This window comes from Strix aluco, chromosome 4 (genome assembly GCF_031877795.1).
Source record: "Strix aluco isolate bStrAlu1 chromosome 4, bStrAlu1.hap1, whole genome shotgun sequence".
Classification (NCBI taxonomy): Eukaryota; Metazoa; Chordata; class Aves; order Strigiformes; family Strigidae; genus Strix; species Strix aluco.
In genome coordinates, this window is record NC_133934.1 from 50,363,485 (window position 1) to 50,386,287 (window position 22,803).

The window sequence follows — 22,803 nt, forward strand, 5'->3', positions numbered from 1 at the left end:
TGTTTGTGCTCAGCAGCAGAGCTGGCTCACCATCAGCCGGCTGGTGGGAGCATGTCTGTGAGGTGCCCTTGGTTGGGCTGGAGCCACTGCTGCTCCTGAAACAGCTAAAAGAAGTGTGGATGAAAAGGTAGCCCAGAACCTACCTGGCCTCTTTGCTCAGGTAACGTCTGACTTGAATCCTGTCCCGCACCAGGCACACACAAATCCCTGCCTGCTCGCTTGGAGATGCCTGTGTGATTTGAGCTTTATTCCACCTGAACAGCACCTCCCCTCCTCTGCTGCGTGGGGACTGTTTAGGTGTGTGATACTTGCAAGGTCGCTGTGGTGGGTCAGGAGTCACCCTGCAGGAGCAGGCCTTTGAGAAATACTGTAGCTACGCTGAAGTTGTGTTTGTAGAGAGACACTACATAGTGCAAGTAAAAGCGTTGGAGCAGAGCCCTTAATGAGGTAGAGACCATGGTTTATACACAGTAAGTGCACTTAACTCTACTGAACAGGTTCCAGCTTTTTGCCCAGTCTAGTTTGTGGCATTTTTATTTCTCCAATATACAGACCTAAATTACGATTTTGAAGTGTTTTCCTCAAGTGTTTCTATTTAGAAAAACTGTCCTTGAAACCCAGAATAAAGCCTGCCAGGAAGAGCGAGTAGGTGTTTAACAACTTCAAACACACCACTCCAGTTTCTTTATCTTTTAGAAATGGTGACCCATGGGACCCTTTTTCATATTACTGCTGACTCGAAGTACCCAAATGCTTTCAGCATAGCAGGTACAGCAGCTTACAGATCCCCTCTGAACTTACTGAGTGGGTTTGGGTGTGCAGAGAGCCTGCCAGAGGTGGGTTAGTTCCCCCTTTTGAGGGGCTGGCAGGCGAAGCTCAATGAAGCTGCTGCCTTAGCTGGAAATGAAACAAAGTTTGTGCTTTAAATTAACAGCAAGTGAGGTCTAGGATAAATGTACAGATTGCAGAGGAGTGGCTCTGGTTGTCCACTCCTGCATGCTAAATCGTGTGGGGGATGGATGAATAGTTTGCATCTTTACTTATTCCATATTAGGTATGGCTGGGGTGGTGTTGGAGCTAATGTCTGTCAGTCTTTAATGCTCTGAAACTTCCTGCTCTCTGCACTGTTTTCTTCCAGCAGTATGAGTTTGGACTTTGCTTATGTGCATTGCAGGGTGACACAGGAGCTGCTGTCGGCCACCCCCAGGGGCTAGTTATTGTCATACTGTCCCCTCAGGTGTTCTGATGAACTGCGGGGGGGGGGGGGGGATTCGCACTGGGCCCAGGATTAGAGGTCCCTCGTGGATTAAACTTCTTCCCTCTTTTCTTGACACATGTGTTGGTGGGGATTCTGTGTGTGCTCTGGTTCAGTGCTGGGCTTTATGGACAGGAGGAGGAGGTGGGAAAGAAACAGGGACTCCATACAGTAGAGTAATTGCTGCAGCTCCTGCCTCATCAAATAAGAGAATTAAATTTAATTTGGTTGTATTAATTATTTGGATGGATTGAGAGAAAATGTATCATTAACTGTGGAGCAAAGGAGGATATTAGTAACCTTATCACTCTTCTTTTTGCGAGATGGGACAAGAGGCCAGAAATTGTTGCCTGTGGAACAGGGAGAGGTTAGCTCAGCATAAGGTATGGGCAAAATTACCAGCTGCCCCAGGAACAGCATCGTATTTAAACTACTGGGGTTTAGTGTATAACAAAGTTATGGAATTTGCAGTTTCTTTACAGGGCTTCGGGGAGTGAGAGGGAGAGTTTCTACATCCACTCCCATTTCCATATTTTTAAAGGGCTTAAATAATTGTAAGCTAAATGTGAATCAGACTCTCCTGGGGGTAGGAAATGTAGTGCTTTGCCAAAAGGTTGTTGATGGGTGACCCGTTAATGGAAAGTGGAAAAGAAAAACTATCTGCTAACAGCTTGTTTTGCCTGTGAACTCATAAATTTTCTAACAGAACCGTGTTATCCTCGGTTCTAAATTGCACAGATAGTTGCATACTTGAACTGCTTTGCTCTTGATATAGCTGTACTTCAACTTCACAAGGTTGGTTTCATGAAAGGTTTTGCTTCTTTGTTCTTTGCATTTTCATTTAAAAATCATTTTCTATACCCCTTTGTCCTCATACTGCATGGAAAACTTGAACTTTTGCCTACATGATGACTCCTATGATATCTAGCCAAAAATACCTGCTTGTATCTGAAAGTGCTCATCACATTCTGAGGCAAATTGCAATGGGTCAGAGGGCTCTTGCCAGCAGAAGAAAGAACTTAACTTGTTCTCTTTGGTTCTTACTGCTACTTGAATACACATACTTTATAGATTTCCCAATTTCCTGCTACTAAACTTAAGTAAATCTTGAATTCTGAGTATAGAAAGTTTGTGCTACTCCAGAAGATTTCAGATTCATGTTACCAGACTTCAGTCTCCTTCCTGTCTGATACTAAATATGATTAAAATAAAACACTAAAGATTGTAATTATTCACAGCAATGAAAGCAGAAGAATAAAACTTCAGAAATGAACATCCAAAAGAAAGACACTTGAGTTACAAGGAATTAAAAAAGGAGTCTTGGGTACATCTGGGAGGAACATACAACTAAAAGTGTTTCTTAAAGATAAGGCTGTATTATGATGGGACATTTTGAAGGAAAATTAGAATCCTTTTCTGCTGAGAATGCATGGTGAAATATGACTGATAGAAATGTTTCCTAATGCAGCTTTGCTAGCTGTATGGATAGGGGCCAAGCCACATTTGAACTGTTTCTGAAACCAGACAAATAGGCATTGTTTATCCTAGACTAGCCAAACTATTTCAGAAAACAGTTCAGTCAGAGCAACATTCATTTCTAGTCTTAATTAGTTTTCAGAATGACTGTAGAGGGAGAACATTTTTCATCCATGTCCTTTTTGACTTTCTTCTTTCCTCCAAATCCCCCTATTCTTCATCCCACTGGAGTAATTGCAGCCATCAGCAATTGCAGTGGAAGTGCATGTGGAGCTAAACTGAGCCCTGACAGAGTTGGTGTGCTGCATGCCTGCTGCAGGCAGAGTGAGAGCAGTGTTAAAATGCTAATGCTGTCCCTTGTACTAACATTCCTGCTGTCATACCGGTGATGAAGGCTGTGGTGGAAGGTTTCCAGAAAAGACTTGATTAGTATACCTTTCTGTTGTAATTAAGATACTGTATTAATTTGAACCAGATATAGTCTTACTTATTTTCAGCCTTTAAAAAGACTATTCAGTGCTTCCAGAGGCTTCTTACCAACAAGTATTCTTTACTTGATGTGTTTTTTTAAAAAAAAAAAAAAAAAGGAGTAAAAAAGTCCTTTTATGAAATAGTTGTGTGGAGTTTTTTTTTTTTTTTTTAAATCTCCTCTGTTGCTTTGCACAAGTGTCAGTGTCAGGTTATTAATACCACATTCTTCAAGTTAGCAACACTTTCTGAAAATGATAATCCCAAATTAGTTTCTATTTTTACCTGCAAAAATAGTAAGGACTGCTGTATCTGTTAAATAAGACATTCAGAAGAGGGGCATGAGAAACCTTGGTCTTACCAAGAAAACAGATGAGTTGGCAAAAGGAAACATTTTTCTGTCCTTGTGTATCAACAGATTTTTGGTCGTATTGTCTTCCTGTCTAATCCCACCCACCAAGTTATTACTGAAAAATGCAGTCTTAACTGAAAGGGAAGAGAAGTTGTTAAGTAATTCTTAAAAATATTTAGCAAAGGGGTTGTAAGTTTTTACTTGGCTGTGTAAGTTTTATTTATTTACAAGAATGTTGTCATTAAATGCTTATATTCTGAGAATACGCACACCCACGTGGGCCCTTCTCCAAGTTTTCCCGTCAAATGAGACAGAATGTGAACTTCAACACAGAATTGAGAGAAAAAATGGTTTTAATAATTGGCTTTCTATCTTTGCAGAGTCTTCCAGCTAAGCTATAACTTGGTTTTCATTAGAAGGGGTTGGGTATGGTTCGTATACACTAGGGGTTTTGGACAAATTTCTGTAAGATAACAACCTAGGGGAAAAATGCACTTGGCAAGACCTTTACAATATATGGGGAATTTCTGCATGATGTTACTTAGTTGTTTCCTCTTTGAGACATTAATCACATTGTAATAATTTTTTTTCTTCATTAAGCCAAGGACCCTTGTCATCCATAAGAGCAGCAATCAAGAGATGTAAGTCCACTTTTCCTATTTTTTGAGAACCTTAATATTGTAAGATTGCTACATCTTCGTTTTTAGTAACTGGTTAATTTTATATGTGAAAACAAAGTAGCTAGCAGGCTTTTGAGGGGCTGTAATTTCTTTCTCATCCTTTTTCTTTTTTGCTTCACATTAGACCATCTTTTTGCTTTGCTGACGGGCTGTTCCTTCTTGCCAGTTACTGACATTTTCTTATTTATGCACTAATGCATTTTGCACAGATGTGATCCATCTCTGAAGAACTTGCATTACACATGCCCAATTTTTAGTTCACTTGACAAAACAGAAGATTGTTCTATTTTAGTAGAAATCTGCAGCAACTGTTCATTGACTATACTGGGGACAGGATTAGACTCATGCACTGGGCTCATTTTGGAAAACAAAAAATTGTTTATAAATCTTGAATCAAAGTCCAAACTCTTCTTCCCTGATTTCATCGGTTAACTCCTCTTTGCCTTTCCCTGCTCATGATATTTCCAGGCACATAATTTCTTTAGCTGCATCTTCCAAAGTATTTTGTGCTGTTTCTTTCTTCTGCTTTTCATTTTTATTTTCTTTCTGTCCATGATTTCAATTTCATATTAATGAAATAAGCATCAGAATTCTGCTATGGGGAAAAATAAATTAGTGTATGTACCACTGATTTATTTCTCCCAGACTTATTAATCAGGGGCTCATTAGTATGGATTAGGTTGGAGGTGGTCAAAGGGGATCATGAAAGCTTTATTCAGAGCAAGTCTGCATGATGCTGTAGTTAAAATGCAGCACTTTATTTGTGCTGTTGCTGCCATAGATAGGAAACTGGAAAACAGAGAGCACCAGATCACAGAGAGCCTTTTGTGGTAGAGTCAGAAATTGATTGAGACTGCCTAAGCCCCAGTACCTCATCTAACTTAGAAACCATCTAAAAGATCATTAAGCAATTGATATCTATGTTTTTGAAAATATAGTAGCAAGTGATACTTTGATTTAAGGCACAATCAATTAAAAAAAAAATTATTCAAGAAGCCCTGGCTCATATGTTTTAACATTATACTTAATAATATTAATATGTAAATAACTACGATTAAATAGGTGTACCATGTGAATTACTCAGATGATAAGCTAGAAAAATCTCCAGGCACGTATCAAGGCATTGTATATGAAACCATAGTTCTTTGTATGCCAGTCAGTAACCATACCTGTGTATGGCCCTAAATTAAAAATGGACCCTGAGTAATTCCTAACTCCCCTTGCTAGTAATCTGGAAGAAGTATGGTATTTTCTAGAGAAGTGTATTTCCCTAGCAGAGTTAGAAATCTGTCTTTATTTCTTCATCATAGTTTATTCCTAAAATTATCTCTGATTTTCAAGAAACATGACAGGTATGTGCAGAGTTGCAACTTTCCAACGTTTGGACAACGCTTTATATGACTTTGTATCAGGCAGCCTCTCCCTGTTTTGTGGCCAAAGAGGAAGAGGGTTTATTTTTCTTACAGCCACCCTGACTACCTTGGATAGAAGGATGGTGTAATTATGTTTCAGTTGTTTGACAGCTCAGAAGAATTTAGAAAAGTGAGCCCAATACGTTTGAGGAAAGCAAGCATGTGAACATGTGATGTGCTTGGGAGTAATTTTTTAATCTCAACTGTTCAGAAGATACCCTGGATTTTTAATGATTGTCTTGGGCCAGGACACACCACTAAATCCAGCTCCCACTGAAATCAGTGAAACTATTTCCATTGACACCCACACAGCAACATGCACAAGAATGCCAAAGAAAGTAAAAAGAGGCAAGCCAAGTGCTGAAGTAGTGAGACAAAGGGGAACGATGTTTTTGCTTGCTTCTCCACTCTTCCAGAATAGCGTGGCATTAAGGAGCAGACCTCAGAAGCCAGTCTGCTGCCCTAAAATGTTGGAAGAACCGGCAAGCTTGTTCCATTCTCAATCTGTCCTAAGCAAATATGTGGCTGCATGAAGGATGTGTAACAGCTTGTATGCACTCTGAGGCTGTGGCTTCCCATTTGGCGGTTTTGCAGCCATTTTTGGCTGTGGGTTTTGTTTGTTTTTCATTTTCGTTTTGTTTTGCTTGGGGGCTTCCTAGGTTCTTTTGGCTCCCACTTTTTCCCAACCAGATCAATTCCGTGACCTCATTCTCTCCCCATCTGCACAAACATTTGGGCTGGCATAATGCAGGAAATGGTGCAGAGGCAGGAACATACAGCCCAAGGAAAGGTGTAGGAAGGAGTGAAGTGACTTCATAAATCACTTTTGTCAAATTTGAGTGAAACTACAGGCTTGTTCTAAGTGTGTAGTAACGCAGATTTTATTCAGCAGCAATGTCAGCCTCTACATTGCCCAGCAGTTTGGTCAGCTGTGAAAAGGGTATTTAACCTCACTGGGGGTGGGAGGAGGAATCCCCATTACCCCCCTAGGTTATTTTTGATCAGTTCCCTCACTGAAGTTGCTCAAAGAAGACCTGGAGCTGGGAAGCAGAGGCAGGAAACAAGACAGTGCTGTTGGGGCTGACACATTCCTTCCCCTGTGCTGCTGGTGGTCTGAGCCCAGGGTGAGCAGGTTCAGGGAGATAAAACGGGTGAAAACTGTACTGAAAGTTCTTATTTTTTATTTCACACTCTGAACTCACTTACTGTGGAGTCATATGAGTGCTAAGGTTGTTCAGGAGGGGACAAAAGTCCATGTTTGGAAGGGGAATTGGGCATCACCATCTCTTTTAGCTACATTTGAGCATTAAATCAGCCCAGCTCTAATATTAGACAACCTAACATTTCCCTGAGGTGCCTGGAAACAAAACTTGAAAAAAAGGAGCAAGACCTCCCCCTTGTGCCAAGAAATAGTTCAGGAGAAAAGCTTCAATTCTCTTACTTCAGAGATGCATGAAAATTTCCAATTAGTTTGAATCACCACTTCTGCAGAAATAGTCTAATCAGATCTTGGGTGAAATCAGACTTTTTTTTTTTTTCTGGTTTTGGCTTGAGGATTACCTTATCCTCTAGTGGTCCCTGAAGAAGGGCCTCCACAGCCATGTTTGGTATTGCAACGACCACAAGTGTGGCCTCTTGCATGGCACCATTCTGTCAGCTCTTCTGGTGTATTACTTTGTAGGTAAAGGAGGGAGTGTTTTCCCACTCTTGAGGCTCTCCTTCAGACACTACAATGAATAATCTCTATTCCTAGGCAGCTATATAGTGAGAAGAGTAACTTCTCAGTCTAATAGTCTACATATTTCATAGGATTGATGGTAGAAATGTCTAGCTTGGTGTTAGAAAAGCATTGAAAGAAGCTGTGTTTTTAAATATTAGCACATGTCCTTGTTGTAGAAAGTAATATTATTACTTAAAAACCTTTTAGTAACAGATTCTATGAATTAACTGAAATAGTTAATCGGCAGGATCATGTTTACTCACAGCTGCTGGAAGGGACAATAGATAAAAATCATCAGAAAAATTTGGAGCTTGATTTCCCACAAGGCTTGGGCTATTTGAGGCTATGGTTCCAATTTTTAATGCAAAATTAAACTTGCTTTTAAAACACTGCAATGACAAAACTGTACAGTATTTCATACAGATTTGCTAATTGAAACATAGGAATACTATTATGCAGTGTTTTATGTTGTGGAAGTGCACAATGCTCACATCAGGATGGTATCTCTGAGCAGATCCCTATATTAACTTTGTAATTGCCTCAGTATTGCCTTAAAAGATTGCCTGAAAGACTGTAGATTCTAGGCCAGCTATCTTCCAAAGACTCAAAACAGCATGTCAGACTTCTGTTGCCACCAGTTTGTCTGCAGCACTGCAGTTTATGGGTTTGTGGTATAATAGTGATTGTACTTAAACTGGCACTTTAATCTCATAGTTTAAAATGCCCCCCATACCATAATCTCTATGTGTTCCTAATACAAATGACATATTAAGTGCACTTGAAAACTAGGACCCAGAGAAGAAACAGTAGAGGAAAAACATTTGAAACATAAGTATATAGCACAAACTGAGTACCCTTTAGCACTGCACAATCAAAAATAATTCAATAAAGCTCACTAAATAGTGCTTGTAAGAAATATGTACAGAAAATTAATCTGTAAATCACTGATCTGTCCTCTATTTACAGTATTACCATTAATCCTTTACTTGCTTAAATTCTACTATACTGGTTTAAAAGCATTTAGATGCCTCATTGACACTGTTGGAAATAAATAGTGACGTTATAAATTGATTTGACATTTTTTTTTTCCTTTCCCCTGAGACCAATAAGATGAAAAAGTGTGGATTTTATGCAGTGAGTTTTTCCTCTCCCACCCCTTCTTTAACTGCTTTGCTTACCTTTACTTAAATACCATTAAGTGTATGCTTCTGGAAATGTCAACAATTCTCACCCTGAGCATTTCTTAGTGTGGAAGTTGAGGAGCCAACAAGTTGTCAGGATGTAAACCAACACTGAAGTACATTTCCATTAAATCCCCTGATGGAAGAAAGGTTTTGTAAATCTTAAAGCTATCAAAATTTGAAATTTGGGGGAAAAATTAATAGTGTGCTTTTTCAAGGCAATCCACAAATGGAATGAGGAATAGACTTACAGGTTCAAAAGACCACTGTTGTGGTTTAACCCCAGAGGGCAACTGAGCACCACAAAGCTGCTTGCTCACCCCTTCCCCCTCAGGAATGGGAAGGAAAAAATAAAGCAAGAGGATAAGGACAGAGAGGAATGATACACCCATTACAGCCATGGGCAAAAGACAGACTCATCAGGGGAAGAAAAAGAACAATTCAAACACTAACAACAACAACACTTAACAGACAGAGTAGGACAGTGAAAAGCAGTACCACATCTTTAAAATACTTTCCCCCCACCCCTCTCTTCTTCCTAGGCTCAGCTTTGCTCCTAATTTCTCTGGGGGCAGGGAATGGGGGTGTGTGGTCAGTCCCACCACTTCTTCCTCCTCAGGGGGAGGAATCCTCGTATTCTTCCCCTGCTCCAGTGTGGGGTCCCTCTCATGGGAGACAGTCCTCCATGCACTTTCTCTGACGTGAGTCCTGAGTCCTTCCCATGGGCTGCAGCCCTTCCTGAGCTGCTCCAGCATGGATCCATCCTGCATGTTGCAGTCTTCCCAGCACTGAACTACAACAGCGGGGGCTTCTTCCTTCAGAGTCCCAGCCTGCTTCAGGCTTGGTCACCAGCTCTGGTGTGGGGGCTTCCATGGGCTGCAGATCAGCATCTGCTCCACCATGGACCTCCATGGTGGCAGGGGGGTGGCCTGCCATCTCAACACAGGCTGCAGAGTGGGTCTCTATACTGCTGAACCTACCCCCGTTCTTCCTTCTTTCTTCCACTGACTTCAGTGTTCACATAGGTATCCTCCTCCCAACTCCCACTCCTCCTCCCAGGTTCCCCTTCTTAAATATGTTATCACAGAGGTGCAGCCACCATTGCTAATTGGCTCAGCCTTGGCCAGAGGTGGGTCTGACTTGTAGCCAGGGGAGCTTTGAGAAGCTTCTCACAGGGGGCCACCACTTTAGCCCCCTCCCCCCTACCAAAAAACCCCTGCCACACACAAAAAAACAGCACAACCACAAGGCCAGAAAAATGGCTGCGGGTTTTTTTCTTATGTTTTTAAATCAGGTGTGTGCTATATTTTAAAAATTCATGTCTTCTTTCATACACTTTTGAATTTAAATTCATTTCTTTGAAATGGTAAAGGAATAAAAACTGCAAATCTAGAGGCAAGGATTGTTTAGAAAGTTTATATTTTCTTTTCTCTAGTATTTGTGGAACTCCAAGAAATACATGAGAGCAGAAGATGCAGTAGCTTTCACCTCTGTTCCTACTGCAGATTTAAGAGCTTCCAAAACAAAAAATGTTCTAGAAGTGTAGTTATAACAAAAACATGACAGCAAAAAGAGGGGAGCAGGTGATGGAAGGAGGGAAGAACTTGGTCAAGGTGCTTAAAAAATAAATGTTTATATTAAATGTTTATGTACATGGAAGTAGCTTGATTCCATAAATGCCTGGGAGATTTTTTTTTTTTTTCAAACAGAAGAAGTACATTCTGAAAACATATATGATGGCTTGGCTATTAGCCCTTTTGAAGAGACATATTTATATCTACTAGTACAGTTATTTTTATATAAATATTTTAAATGTGGTGTTTTCAAGTGAGTTTACTTGAAATTTGGAGTCTGATGGATTACATAGATGCTTCACTGGAGTTTTTTTGCCTGTGTTAAGGAAGAAGGTCTTTCAGATTTTTTTAGGGGTTTTTTATTTGTTTTAATAACTTTAATAAATAGAAGTATATTTGGAGTCTCACAAGAGAAAGCAGCATATAGAATTTAGCTAGAAATTAAGAAAGAATGAAAGAATTTGACAGGTTTATCAATTGAGTTTTATGTCCGTCATTAATTAGCTTTTATTTCTAATGCCCTTATCACTGTAATTCGGCTATACTTCAAGCAGTTGTATTGAGTACATTTACCAAACAAACACTTTCTTCCATCCTCTGTGCAAAAGTAATCTTGGAATTGGTTGGTTTGGGTCAGTTTGTTTGTTTTTTTCTTTAATGTGTGTATTAGATCAATGCTGTGTTAACGTCTCTGAAGAAGAAGGTGAAGGTGAAGTTTACTTACTTTAGCCAAACAATTTTTACAGAACTGGCTTAGGAGATGTGCAGTCATGCCCAAAATTTTGAGGTGTGCCCCTTATTGGGATCAACCTGCCTGCCCATACCTTTTTGGTAGTGGGAGTATAAATTATGGAATCCCAGCTTCTTTGCATCTGTATCAACTCCTCAGTGTAACCCATTATTTTTGGAAGGGAAAAAGCGCAGACCCAAATAAACCATGATTTTAAACTAAATAAAGCATTCAAAGAGATTTGACTTCCCTCTCCCCATTTCTACAGTGGCTCTTTCTTGAGCCATACAGTGAACATTCCCATATTCAGTTATATTCTTCATGGTTAATTTATTACAAGGGAAACTTCTGAGTAGCCATTGTTAAAATCAGCATGAGACCAGAAATAAAATCTGCTCTTTTTTTAGTTTTTTAAGATGCTATATTGTGAATAGATGTTACAGTTGTCCTCTTACAACACTGGCACGTGCGCTATCCTTGTGTGACTAACCCATTTGATCATGGTTTCTGGCACTCTGAAGCCTTGGTTTGTGCTCCTTCACCTTCTCTTCCTCCTCTGTAACCCCTTCTTTTTTCCCCTCTAGCACTCATGAATAGCGCACATCAAAAATGCCCTGTGGAAGAGGTATGTCTGACACTATAGTATGCGACTCTTGAATCAAGTATGCTTTGTCAATTTCAGCTAATGACTCTGTGATGACACAGGAACAGCATAATTGTCAGCTTTTGCACAATAAGACTCTAACGCTTCCTAAATTGCATTTGCTATGCAAAAATTTGTCCCTCAGATAATTTCCTTTTCTCTCTAAAGAAATCAAAATGAAAATATAATGTGGCCCTTGACAAAAACTATTTGAATATAAATATGTCAAAAATAGAAAAATGAAGAGGTCAGGATTCACTTCTTTTATGTAACTTAAAACACATTGTTTGGGAAAAAAAAAAGAAAAATGTTGCTGACTTTTAATCCACAAGTGATTAAACTTTAGGAAATTTCTAGCTGGGAACATTTAATTTTTTCTTTTTACATAAAGGAGGGTGAAATAGCTTCTTACGGTTTTATGTCTTAGTACATTTACGTTCTCTAAAACAAACAAAAAGAGGCATTAAGAAAAGATTAAAGAACACATCTCAGAAATGAGCCATCAAAAGCAAAGCCAGACATGGTTAACACTTCTTTTTGTTTTATTCATGGATTGTTTTAACTAAAGAAAAAGAAGTTTCAACTCTAGGGTCACCACAATGCAGAATGCAGGAACAGTGGTGAGGAGGAAGAAAGGGGACAGGACCATCTCTCTTGGTGGTAACTTGGACATAGAGTGACTTAAACTGATTATGAAACTGCACCCTAAACCTTTTAAAAACTTCTCATATTTAATACAAATACTATTTTTTTTTAAACTTGGCCACTCTTAAAATCTGGAATTTATGATCAGATGCTATATGTTCTCCATTTCATTGACAGAGGATTGGTAATGGCTCTGCTATTATCCTCGTCTTATTGTTGTGACAGTATATTTAACCTCTTTAAAACTTTTGTTTCTTTTCTTTAAATAGCTTCTCGGACCTCTAGCCATAGCGAACAGCAGAGGGATAGAAGGTATGATGCTATTATTTATATTGCAGTTAGGTGTTACTGTAAAACTTGTTAGATTGTGTCACAGTATTACTTTCTGTTGCTTTCTCCTCTGGTTTATTTTTTCCTTCTTTCTGTCCTTAGTGTGTTTAAAAATAAATTAGACTTGGAATAAAATGGAAATACTGTGATTCTTAAGCACAGGCTAGGTTGAGTTTGAGGATTTTTCTCATCAACTTTTGTATATGTCCTCAAACAAAGAATGCAACCAACCATCAAACCTCTGCAGAACTGTTTTACTTTCCTGACATCTATTTACTGGATCACTTCACAATGAAAATAAGCACACTTTCAGGCCTCCTTCCAGTTTCTCAAAGGGTATTGAGAAAGGAGGTCATCAACCTGGAGGGGTGGTGAACTGAGTCTGCCATTATTTCAGGTGTGAAGGAACTGTAGCCCCCTTTTTTTAATCCTTCTTACAATAGTTTTAGAAGTTACGTTTCTGCAGTTTTTCTCTGTCAGCAGACAGAGGCTTCTGTAGCAGATGCTTCATCTACTCACAAAACTCACTTCTCAAAGTGTATTTTGTGTGAGACTCTAGATTGATCAGTGGTACTCTGGGGACCATGGTCTGGGAACGTGGGCCGTTACTGCAGCTTATGCTCTAAAGAAGTTGTTACAGTGGTAAAACAGGGGTAGTACCTATGGGTCCTTAACTATCACAGAAGTCCCTATTGTACTAGGTGCTGTAAGCAAATAGGCCCTGTCCCAAAGGCCTCATGAGGCTTGCTCTGCCCCACTTTAGCACAGTGGGAGGTTTCCCTAGAGGTCTGAGAACAGACAAGCTTTTAGGTAGCCAGCCAGAAGCAGTTTTAACTATCCTACTGTTTTCACATTGTAGCAGGCTAAGGGCAACCACCTGATTAGTTCTCATTATCCCGTGAAGACTAAGACTTCTTCCATTTAATTGGGTTACACTTGTGTTTAAGTGCTGTAAGCATGTAAATTATTTCACTGAAGCCAATAAACCTACTTTTTGGCTTAGGCATTTAATTAGGTTCTTTGAATGGAAGCCTAAGTGCTTGGTAGAAAGGTCAGGTGAGTTACTTTGAAATCATGGGAAAACATCTTTGGTTAAATCAAAAAGACCTGAGATATTTTGATTTTCCATGCTGCGAAAACCTTGGTCTTTTATACTTAAAAGAATTATTCTAAAATGTTTTAGGTAATTATTCCCCTCTGTCTTCATTTCCAGGCGTCCTGAAATTACAATAGTTGCTGCTGAACCCCTCCGGCCGTCGTCCTGGTTTCCAGGTGCAAGCCCTGTCACTCCTCACGGATTAGGATTCCCTTCTGCTTCATCTCATGCTCAGTGGAGGAGAAATGAGCATATTCCAGCTGAGGTGAGCATGAATTTATGAGGTGTGTTTGATTTACAAAGGTAAAAAGCATGTTAAGTTAGAGAGGAACAGAGTTTTTGCTTGCTAAGACTTTCATCACATTGAATAAAAGACTATGACAGTGTTCTTTTCCTCTGCATATGTTAATTCAGTATTTTTAAATTTATATGCTTCTTTCTTTCTTTTTTAAAGGATCACATCTGGATGAACATTAATATTTATTTCTCTGTTTTGTAGCTTCCACCATCATATGAGCAAGTGATAAAAGAAATCAATCAAGTGCAAGTCAATACAACAAATAACAATAATGCTGCTGCTCCTAGACATACCACTACTTCTGCAACACAAACTGACTTTCCAGAGGAACTAATCAGCCATTTGCCAGGAAGTAATGTTAAAACTAGTGTGCCTACACACTGGGAATCTGCAGGCTATCCAGGTGAGGCTGTTTTGGATTTCTCACTGATTAAAACCTTACTCCGTCTCCTGAAGATGTTCTTTATTATTGGTCTGTGCAGCATTTAATATGAATAACAGTTACATTTCTGTGAATGATTACTGCTGTAAATTTCTGGAAAAATCCTCTTTTCTGAAGAACTACCATTGCATTCACGGTCAGACTATAATTAAATCTTAACAGTTTTTCTCGATTCAGCCATAATGGCAATTGCTTTGGGGCCAGAGGAGCTCAGATGTCCAGTCAGAATAGAAGCAGTGTTATATGTTCAGACTGAAAACTGTGCCAACCAAGCTGGGAAAGTTGTTCTACTTTTCTTTGGTCTAGATGTTGCCTGCATGCCCCTCATGCTGTGAGCTGACAAGTAGTTATGAACTCACAGCGTGTAGATACCATGTATTTCAGCAATCTTCAGCTTCTTCCTAGAGTTTGTATATTTTTTCATTCATCTTGTTAGAAAGAGAACTGCAGTTTCACAAGCAGCAGTAAGTTCTGAATTGAAAACCATCATGTTTACCATCCTGATGGCTGGCAAAAAAATAACATAAATAAAGTGTTCCGGAATAGATAACCAAAGCCTTTTTTTTTTCTGTTAGCAGGGCAGAGTCCTCTTAAACCTCCTAGGCCTTCTGCATCTCTCCTGAATAGGTCTCCTTCAGAAAATGAGAATCCCTTAATAGTCTTTGAAATTTCTGAGGGTCAGCGGTGCCAAGAAAATCCCAATGCTGTGATATGTCCTGTGCCAAAGCCAAGATCAAGAAGCAATCTCAGACCTGTGATTAAAAGTACTGAAAGTAAGATAGACAATGGAGAAGTGAACCAGTCTACTACAAAAAGGCAGCAACCTTCAATTCAGCAGTCACCCCTCTTAGATGATAGCTTACTAGACAATCACTTGGTGATGGACAGCATGAGTACAGAAAAGAGCCAAAATAGTATTGTTTCAAGGATCAAAGTTTTTGAATCGCAAGGAACTACTGATACCTCAGGATTATCAAAAAAGCCAGAAATTGCCCCTCGTTCATTTGCCCCAAGACCTGTTACTGCAAAGAAGCCAGTAGTTGCTCCAAAGCCAGGAGTAAGCAGAATTTCAGGAGACTGGGATGCATGGACAGAAAGCAAATCAACACCTTCCAAGGAATTGCAGCCTCAACCTGAAGTAGTTGGGAGCAATGTTGTAACCAAACCTGAACTGCCAAAGAAGCCAAAACCTGGCCTCGTTAAAAGTAGTAGTAGTGATTTTCTTGATGCAAAGAGTGGATCAGTTGCAGAGAACAACGATGGACAAAAGAAATTTCCTGTTCCTGCTCCAAGGCCTCTCGTTCCTAAAAAATCACATTACGTAGAAAATCCTGCCCTTTCTTTGGCCCCACTAAAACCGATTGCTGCTCCCCCAAGGGCTTCTGTATCTGCCCAAGAAAAAGTTTTCAAGTCTCTGGGGGAATTGTCACCTGCAGCCAACTCCTCAGCACCTGCTTTGCAAAATAAAAGTGTAGAAGGAGATCTGATCAGTTTTGATGATGATGTTTTGACCCTAAATCCAGCTAGTGTAGTTAAAGATAGCATCAGTTCTGAAGCAGCAGCAGGTAAGGAGAAATTTTTTTTAAACTGTCACTGTGGTTATTTTGTACAGGTGTATGATCCTGTGTGAGTTATGACTACCTGTCTTGATGGGATTTATGTGTGTATGTGAAATTCTTGGTTTTCTATTATGTCAAGATCACTATGAAATTACTTGGATTTTGAGACTCAGGAGGTTTCAAGGCTATATAAATCTCAGAACTTGCCTGCTGGATTTATTACATGATTACTAAAATTATGATAAAAGACTTGATGTTATACACTAGACGTCACCCCCAGAGTGTATCACATTTCTCTCTGGGGAACTTGGGACATCTTCTCTCTTGCCATCTAATCTGACTAATTTATTTGAGTGCCTGAAGTTCTGTAGTGGAAACCTAGTCATCTAGAGAAGTCAGCAACGTTTGTTGCGTTTAGGGAAACTTGTGATCAAACATAGTGGGATACTCTGCTCATCCCACCAGTGTCTACTTATTTTCTCTTTCCTAGCCTTGTGTTTTGTCTTGTCATGCGACTATATTCTTGTTGAGCAACTTCAGTTTTTTTCTAGGAAGTGAAAATAATTATTTCACATGGACAGATTAATTACCGCAGCTACATCCCTTTCATAAACCTTGTTTGATTCCATTGTCATTTGGGGTCGATTTTTTTTGTTTTGTTTTTATGCTGTTTTAGGTAGTTGAAGACACAGGTGGGTGTTGGCTGTAATTAAATTTTACAGCAATAGGTTTTTCCCTTTTAATATTCACGTATGTCCCGATTTAGCTTACCAGCCCCATTGAAATCCAGGGAGAGTTCTGCTTTAAAACAGATCACAGAATCACAGAATCAACTAGGTTGGAAAGGACCTTGAAGATCATCTAGTCCAACCATTAACCTAGCACTGCCAGTTCCCATCTACACCATATCTCTCAGCGCTATGTCGACCCGACTCTTAAACACCTCCAGGGATGAGGACTCCACCACCTCCCTGGGCAATCCATTCCACTGCCTAATAACCCGTTCTGTAAAGAAATACTTCCTGACATCTAGTCTAAACCTTCCCTGGCGCAACTTGAGGCCATTCCCTCTTGTCCTATCGCTTGTTATTTGGTTAAAGAGACTCATCCCCAGCTCTCTGCAACCTCCTTTCAGGTAGTTGTAGAGGGCGATGAGGTCTCCCCTCAGCCTCCTCTTCTCCAGACTAAACAACCCCAGTTCCCTCAGCCGCTCCTCATACGACATGTGCTCCAGACCCTTCACCAGCTTCGTTGCCCTTCTCTGGACACGCTCGAGGAATTCAATGTCCTTTTTGTAGTGAGGGGCCCAAAACTGAACACAGTCATCGAGGTGCGGCCTCACCAGTGCCGAGTCCAGGGGTAAGATCACTTCCCTGTCCCTGCTGGCCACGCTATTTCTGATACAAGCCAGGATACCATTGGCCTTCTTGGCCACCTGGGCACACTGCTGGCTCATGTTCAGCTGGCTGTCAATCAACACCCCCAGGTCCCTCTCTGACTGGCAGCTCTCCAGCCACTCCTCCCCAAGCCTGTAGCGCTGCTGGGGGTTGTTGTGGCCCAAGTGCAGCACCCGGTATTTGGCCTTATTTAACTTCATACAGTTGGCCTTGGCCCATCGCTCCAGCCTGTCCAGATCTCTCTGCAGAGCCTCCCTACCCTCGAGCAGATCAACACTCCCACCCAACTTGGTGTCATCTGCAAACTTACTGAGGGTGCATTCGATCCCCTCATCTAGATCATCAATAAAGATGTTGAACAGGAGTGGCCCCAAAACCGAGCCCTGGGGGACACCACTCGTGACCAACCTCCAACCGGATTTAACTCCGTTCACCACAACTCTCTGGGCCCGGCCATCCAGACAGTTGATGATGTGTCATACAAAATGCTTGTTTAAGGAACTAGCTGTGATTTTTTAATATTATTTTTTTATCGTCATTTATCATTAAACATCTCAGCTTTCTGAAAAGAGAAGCATAGATACTGTGTAGTTGTCACAGTAAATCTATATTAATCATTGTTAACAAATGCAGTTTCTTCAGAGTTTGTGGATTATATTGTTAAATGAGGTTCCATTTTGTTAGTGTTTCTCCTCTGGATTGGCATAAAAACCCCGAGGTAGATGTAGAAAGTCCCTTAAAGCCCTAAACTGTTAAGATAGGTATGTATGGACATATAGATCTCAGGGGAGCTTATGAAAGTGCTGAAATAAGGCAACAGAAGATCCTGCAGGAGAAGTGATTAGCTCAACATGGATACAAGTCCATTTTTTCTTGGACTGACAGATTCCAGGAACTCCACAGAAGCTATACCAAGCCTGGAAGGGGGCAGAAGTGTGGAGAGGCATTTCGTACTTATGTCAAGGAATTGTATGACTGACGGTGTCTAGCTTGGAACAGAGTCATGATCATCATGTCTGGAGACTGGAGTTGTGGAACAGCCACTGTGCATGTGATGGTTTTAGAAGAAAGTTAGAAGCACAAGGGATGACTCTTGTTTTCTGTGCATTTAGGGTAAGACTTGTAGTTTCAGTCATTTTATTTTGATTAATAGGTGCAATAAACAGGGAAAGTGTAACTCTTCCAAGTAGTAGGCAAGAAAAGAGAATACTTACATTTTGAAAGTGCATAACATGATGTTTTGGCTATGTACATTAAAGGACTGCCTTTCCCCCCGCCTGGAAAAATTAAAAACCATTAATTCTTCTGTTAAATCAGAGGTTGAGTGATCCCAAATGAAAATCACCTGAAAAAATAGCTTTCATGATGAAGTTATAAGAATGTCAGCCTTCATCTTTCTGGTTGGTGCCCTAGGTGTTATTCGTGATTTAATTAAGAAGAAAATACTTTCCATTCTCATGGTTAACAGAAGAATTATTCAGATAATAGTTTCCTGGCTTCTTGAGTCACCTGTCTGTGATTTTATTCATTCAATAAAATGGCATCTTTACTGCAAACCCTTCTTACCTACTAAAGAGAAAAAGGCCTGACAGCATTATCACTTTATTACCCTGTAAAATTAGGATTCATTCCAGATTTTTGCAAGCATTTGTGAGCTCAAGATCATATCCCGTACTCTTCATTACTAATGCGTGCTATGTCTTGACAAAGCATCCACAAGAAGAACACTGGCTTTCTGAAAAATGAGGCAACACGGAGCACTAACTCTAGCTATTTCTCATGTTCCCATAGGAACAGCTTAGGATTTGCAAGATGAATCCATAGTAAAATGTTTTGTAAAGGCAGGAAGAGAAGCTCTAATCTCACTCCCAGTTCCCCAGACCTTTGCATTTCTTACATATTTGTCATTGTCATTACTTAGCAAAATGACAGTGCTCTGCTTGTTGTTATGGCAACCCTAGGAAAGGAAGAAGGCTTTTATGCAGTGGTGTTTGAAACTAAGCACCAACAGCTTGTTTGTCAAAGAGCAGTGTTGCATCACAGATTACAGCATTCACAAAACTTAATTTTTGTGTGATACAGCACAAACCCGTCTGGTGCTTAGACTAATGGATGAATTGATCGCTGCTGCTGCTGCTAATGCCTGATGCAAAAGTAAGAAGGTGAAGCGTTCAGTTGATGATGGGGAGGGCACAGAAGTTGAAGTGAGCATATGAATGAAAAGGTGAAACAGGCAAAACAAATTCAGAGTCTCCACAGCAATTTAGTTGGCTGACATAAGACATCAGCTTCCTCTTAACAGAAGGCTACCATCTCCACAGTAGTGATATTTGAATATTATTTATGTGCTAAGATCAACAGTGTTGGCAACAAACCAGTTTATAGTTTCACCAGTTTAACTGTCAGTGCTTAACTGGTGGTTTAACTACCAAAGCTAGCTGAATTATTTTCTTTCAAGTTTACCTCAAGCAATCCCATGGGCTTCATCAGTGTTTGACAGCATCTCCACCAGCACAGCTGTTAGTAGAGTCAACTTGCCCTATCCAAACATTAATGATTTTATGTTTGTCCAGCCTGTATGAAGAGGGGGAACTGTTTTGGTGCAAATAGAGACTTTGGGTACCAAGATCCCTTTCAAAGCTTTCAGCATCCACTCTGCCAGTTGAAGTCTGTGGGAGCTTTGGAAGCTCAACAGCTCTGAGATTCAGAGGTAAACTGTGGCAGAACCTTGCATCCAACTCATGTCTCTGATGCTGGCCCAAGGGAAGTGCTAGGAAGGAGAAGTCAGGAATGACAAATCTGTAGAACTGCTCCTTTCATCAGCAGCCAAAATTGATGCCAGTTTTAAGTGCCATAATTTTGGATTCAAAGGCTAGAGATAATGTTCAAAGCCATTTGTATCTTAATGAAGTTACTCCTGTTCGAGTCAGTCATTTAGAATGTGAAGGCATATGTTTGGGACTCTAAATCTTGAGGTGCTAATGCTTTGGTGACAGTTGTGATATTTTGGATCATCTGGGGTATTTTTACACTTCTCTTATAGCTGATAACAGGGATTTGTGCAGTTCCTGAAGGTTAAAGGTTAAAATTTTTGGTAATCTGTCAGGTGGGCTCTCTTCTCACTGATCCATTTTTACAGAGAAATGAAATCCTAGTGCAAGTTGAACTGAGTGTAAATTCCATGGCTTCAGAAGATCCATGAATTTACCCATAACTTGTATTAGTTGCTATGTTAAAGCATGTAGTGTGCCTGCTTGCTAAATGTTCTGAGGATGTATGTTTTGGTCAAAGAAAATAAGGTAACAGTGCATTTAAAACACACATTTAAATTAAAACCTGGAGATGATCTTGCTAGAATGTTTTCATTCCTTTTCGCATATGGAGAGTTATTGTTCTCTCTCATCTTCTCTCTCTCTAAAACAGCATATCATTCATTGATTGCTCTATGCCTGATACAGCAGGACTCAATTTAAACCAAAAGCTTTGAAAAGTAGTTCAGAGAGAGCCTTAGCTTACCAGCAGGAGACAGCTCTTTTGATATTTTCATCATATTAGTGTATTTCAATTCTAACAGTAATATGACCACTGCATTTCTTAATTGTTCTATCTATCTATCTATCTATCTATCTATCTATCTATCTATCTATCTATCTATCTATCTACTTCATTGCAGTATAAACGTTCATTTCTGCCTGTATGGCAAAAATACCACAACCAAACCAGTGCTGCTATCCATTTATATGTATTATTACTTCCTGTGGTATGAATGGTTGAATTTGTGTGACATTGTAGTTAAATCAGTAAAACTGCTGCTTGAGTAACTCCAAATTTGTCTGCTGTGGGGTTATTGCCCAGCTGCTTGTTTTTAATTGCTTCCTCAGGAAGGAAAAAAAATAAGACTGAAATATTTCTAATTGATAGATTAGTGCAGACATATCTTCAAAATAATACAGCTTTTCTTAGGGTTCTGCTGTGTTACTTCAAATTACTCTTGTAGTTATTTTAAAGTTACCTGTCTCCTTTTTACTTACTGCCAGAAGTATCATCCCCATAAGAGTGAGCTGTCTCATCCATTTTAATCTGCTATTTGGCTTAAAACCCCAACAAAACCAGATTTACCTGAAGACATGCTACTGTGAGGTGGACTAGTGGCGGTATGGGTCTGTGCTGTGTCCTGTTGTTTTTGCTGCAAGGTTGGCAATTTCCATCAGAAGTGGTAACAAGCATCTATTAACTCTTCAGATGCTACAGGCGTTTGCTTAGTAAACATAAATTGGAGCCTTCAAGGAGCTTGAAAGTGACTCCACTGTTGCCACAGGAGAGAGCCTTCTATCTAGTTTCAGGAAACAAATAAAGTTTTTAAACCATAGCTACATAATAGATGAGGAGCCCTTTAGGTTGTCAAATGCTAATGAATTTGCTTTTGAGTTCCATGTCTATAGATGCTGTTAAGTGATAACATACAAGTAATAATGTTCTTAATAATAACTGTCTTCTCTGATGATTAATTCTGTTTTACAGTAACATTTAAAATTGAGATATTCTTTGATCAGAAAGATTGTCAAAGAACAACAAAATGCTTATTTAAGAGGTGTTTATAAAGAATACTATTTTTTTACTTTGCTCAAAGCTTGTGAGATTCTTACAAGAGAGTAGACAGATATTTTAAACAGCATAAATTCCCTTGTCCTTCACATTTTCATTAAAAAGATTGTGTATGCCCTATTGCTTTTCATCACCAATCCTCTGCTTTGGAGATTTTCAGCTTGACTGTTTGGGGCACTTCAGTCTCTTGCCAATGAACAAACATTCATTCATCTGGCAAGAATGGACAAGGCTGTTTCCTAACCTCCAGGGTAACTTGAGAGTTTGTTGGGTTTTTTGTCACCCACTGTATGTCCAAATACCCTCTGGCATTCAATTTTTGAAGTTAAACCAGGTTATGCAACCAATTTCTAACAACATGACCTCATGGCTGACCTGTTCTGGGCAGGAGGTTGGATTAGAGACCTCCTGAACGCTCTTGAAATCTGAACTATCCTAGCCTTACTTCAACTAGCAAAATGATGTAGGAATAGCCTCCAAACTCTCACATAATAGCTCATGCTGGTATAAGCAGTCCTTTTGTGCCAAAGTCGGTGGTAATTACTATCACCTTTACTAGTATGGACAAGCTAGCAATGAACCAAATGGTTGTGCTTTTAGATACACACAGGTAGTAAGTGTGGGCATTCCCACAGTTTGAGAGAGAAGTGCTGAAAGCTCAGGAGAGGTCTCTTTGTATCTGTCTCTGTACCATGTAGCACTGTCATTTTCCACGCCATAAATGCTTGTATTGCCATTAAGTGTTACAATAGCCCAAGAAATTTTGCTATTCTAGTAGTAGGTTTTATTTTATCTGCTCTCCAACTTTCTAACACTGTGGATGAGATATTTCATTGCTCAGTTAAGGATGTCTTGTATTGTCAACAAGTACATTTAGGTTGGATCTTCTGTTGCATCTCTCAGCATTTGTTTTTTCTATACTTTCCAGAGAATAACAAAC

The 22,803-nt window shown here is 39.8% G+C and overlaps 1 protein-coding gene across 4 annotated transcripts in view; it reads left to right on the plus strand.

The window, feature by feature from the left end:
• Positions 1 to 22,803, plus strand: part of SH3D19 (SH3 domain containing 19) — an 89,384-nt gene that overhangs the window by 39,350 nt on the left and 27,231 nt on the right. For 2 of the 4 annotated variants that reach the window (XM_074823030.1, XM_074823029.1), the window contains exons 3-8: positions 4,152 to 4,192; positions 11,433 to 11,473; positions 12,406 to 12,448; positions 13,680 to 13,827; positions 14,062 to 14,263; positions 14,878 to 15,867. In XM_074823030.1, the coding sequence (XP_074679131.1) occupies positions 11,458 to 11,473; positions 12,406 to 12,448; positions 13,680 to 13,827; positions 14,062 to 14,263; positions 14,878 to 15,867 (1,399 nt within the window). In that variant the 5' untranslated portion in view covers positions 4,152 to 4,192; positions 11,433 to 11,457. The remainder of the gene's footprint in view (positions 1 to 4,151; positions 4,193 to 11,432; positions 11,474 to 12,405; positions 12,449 to 13,679; positions 13,828 to 14,061; positions 14,264 to 14,877; positions 15,868 to 22,803) is intronic. The other 2 variants (XM_074823027.1, XM_074823028.1) reach the window with 2 other exon arrangements.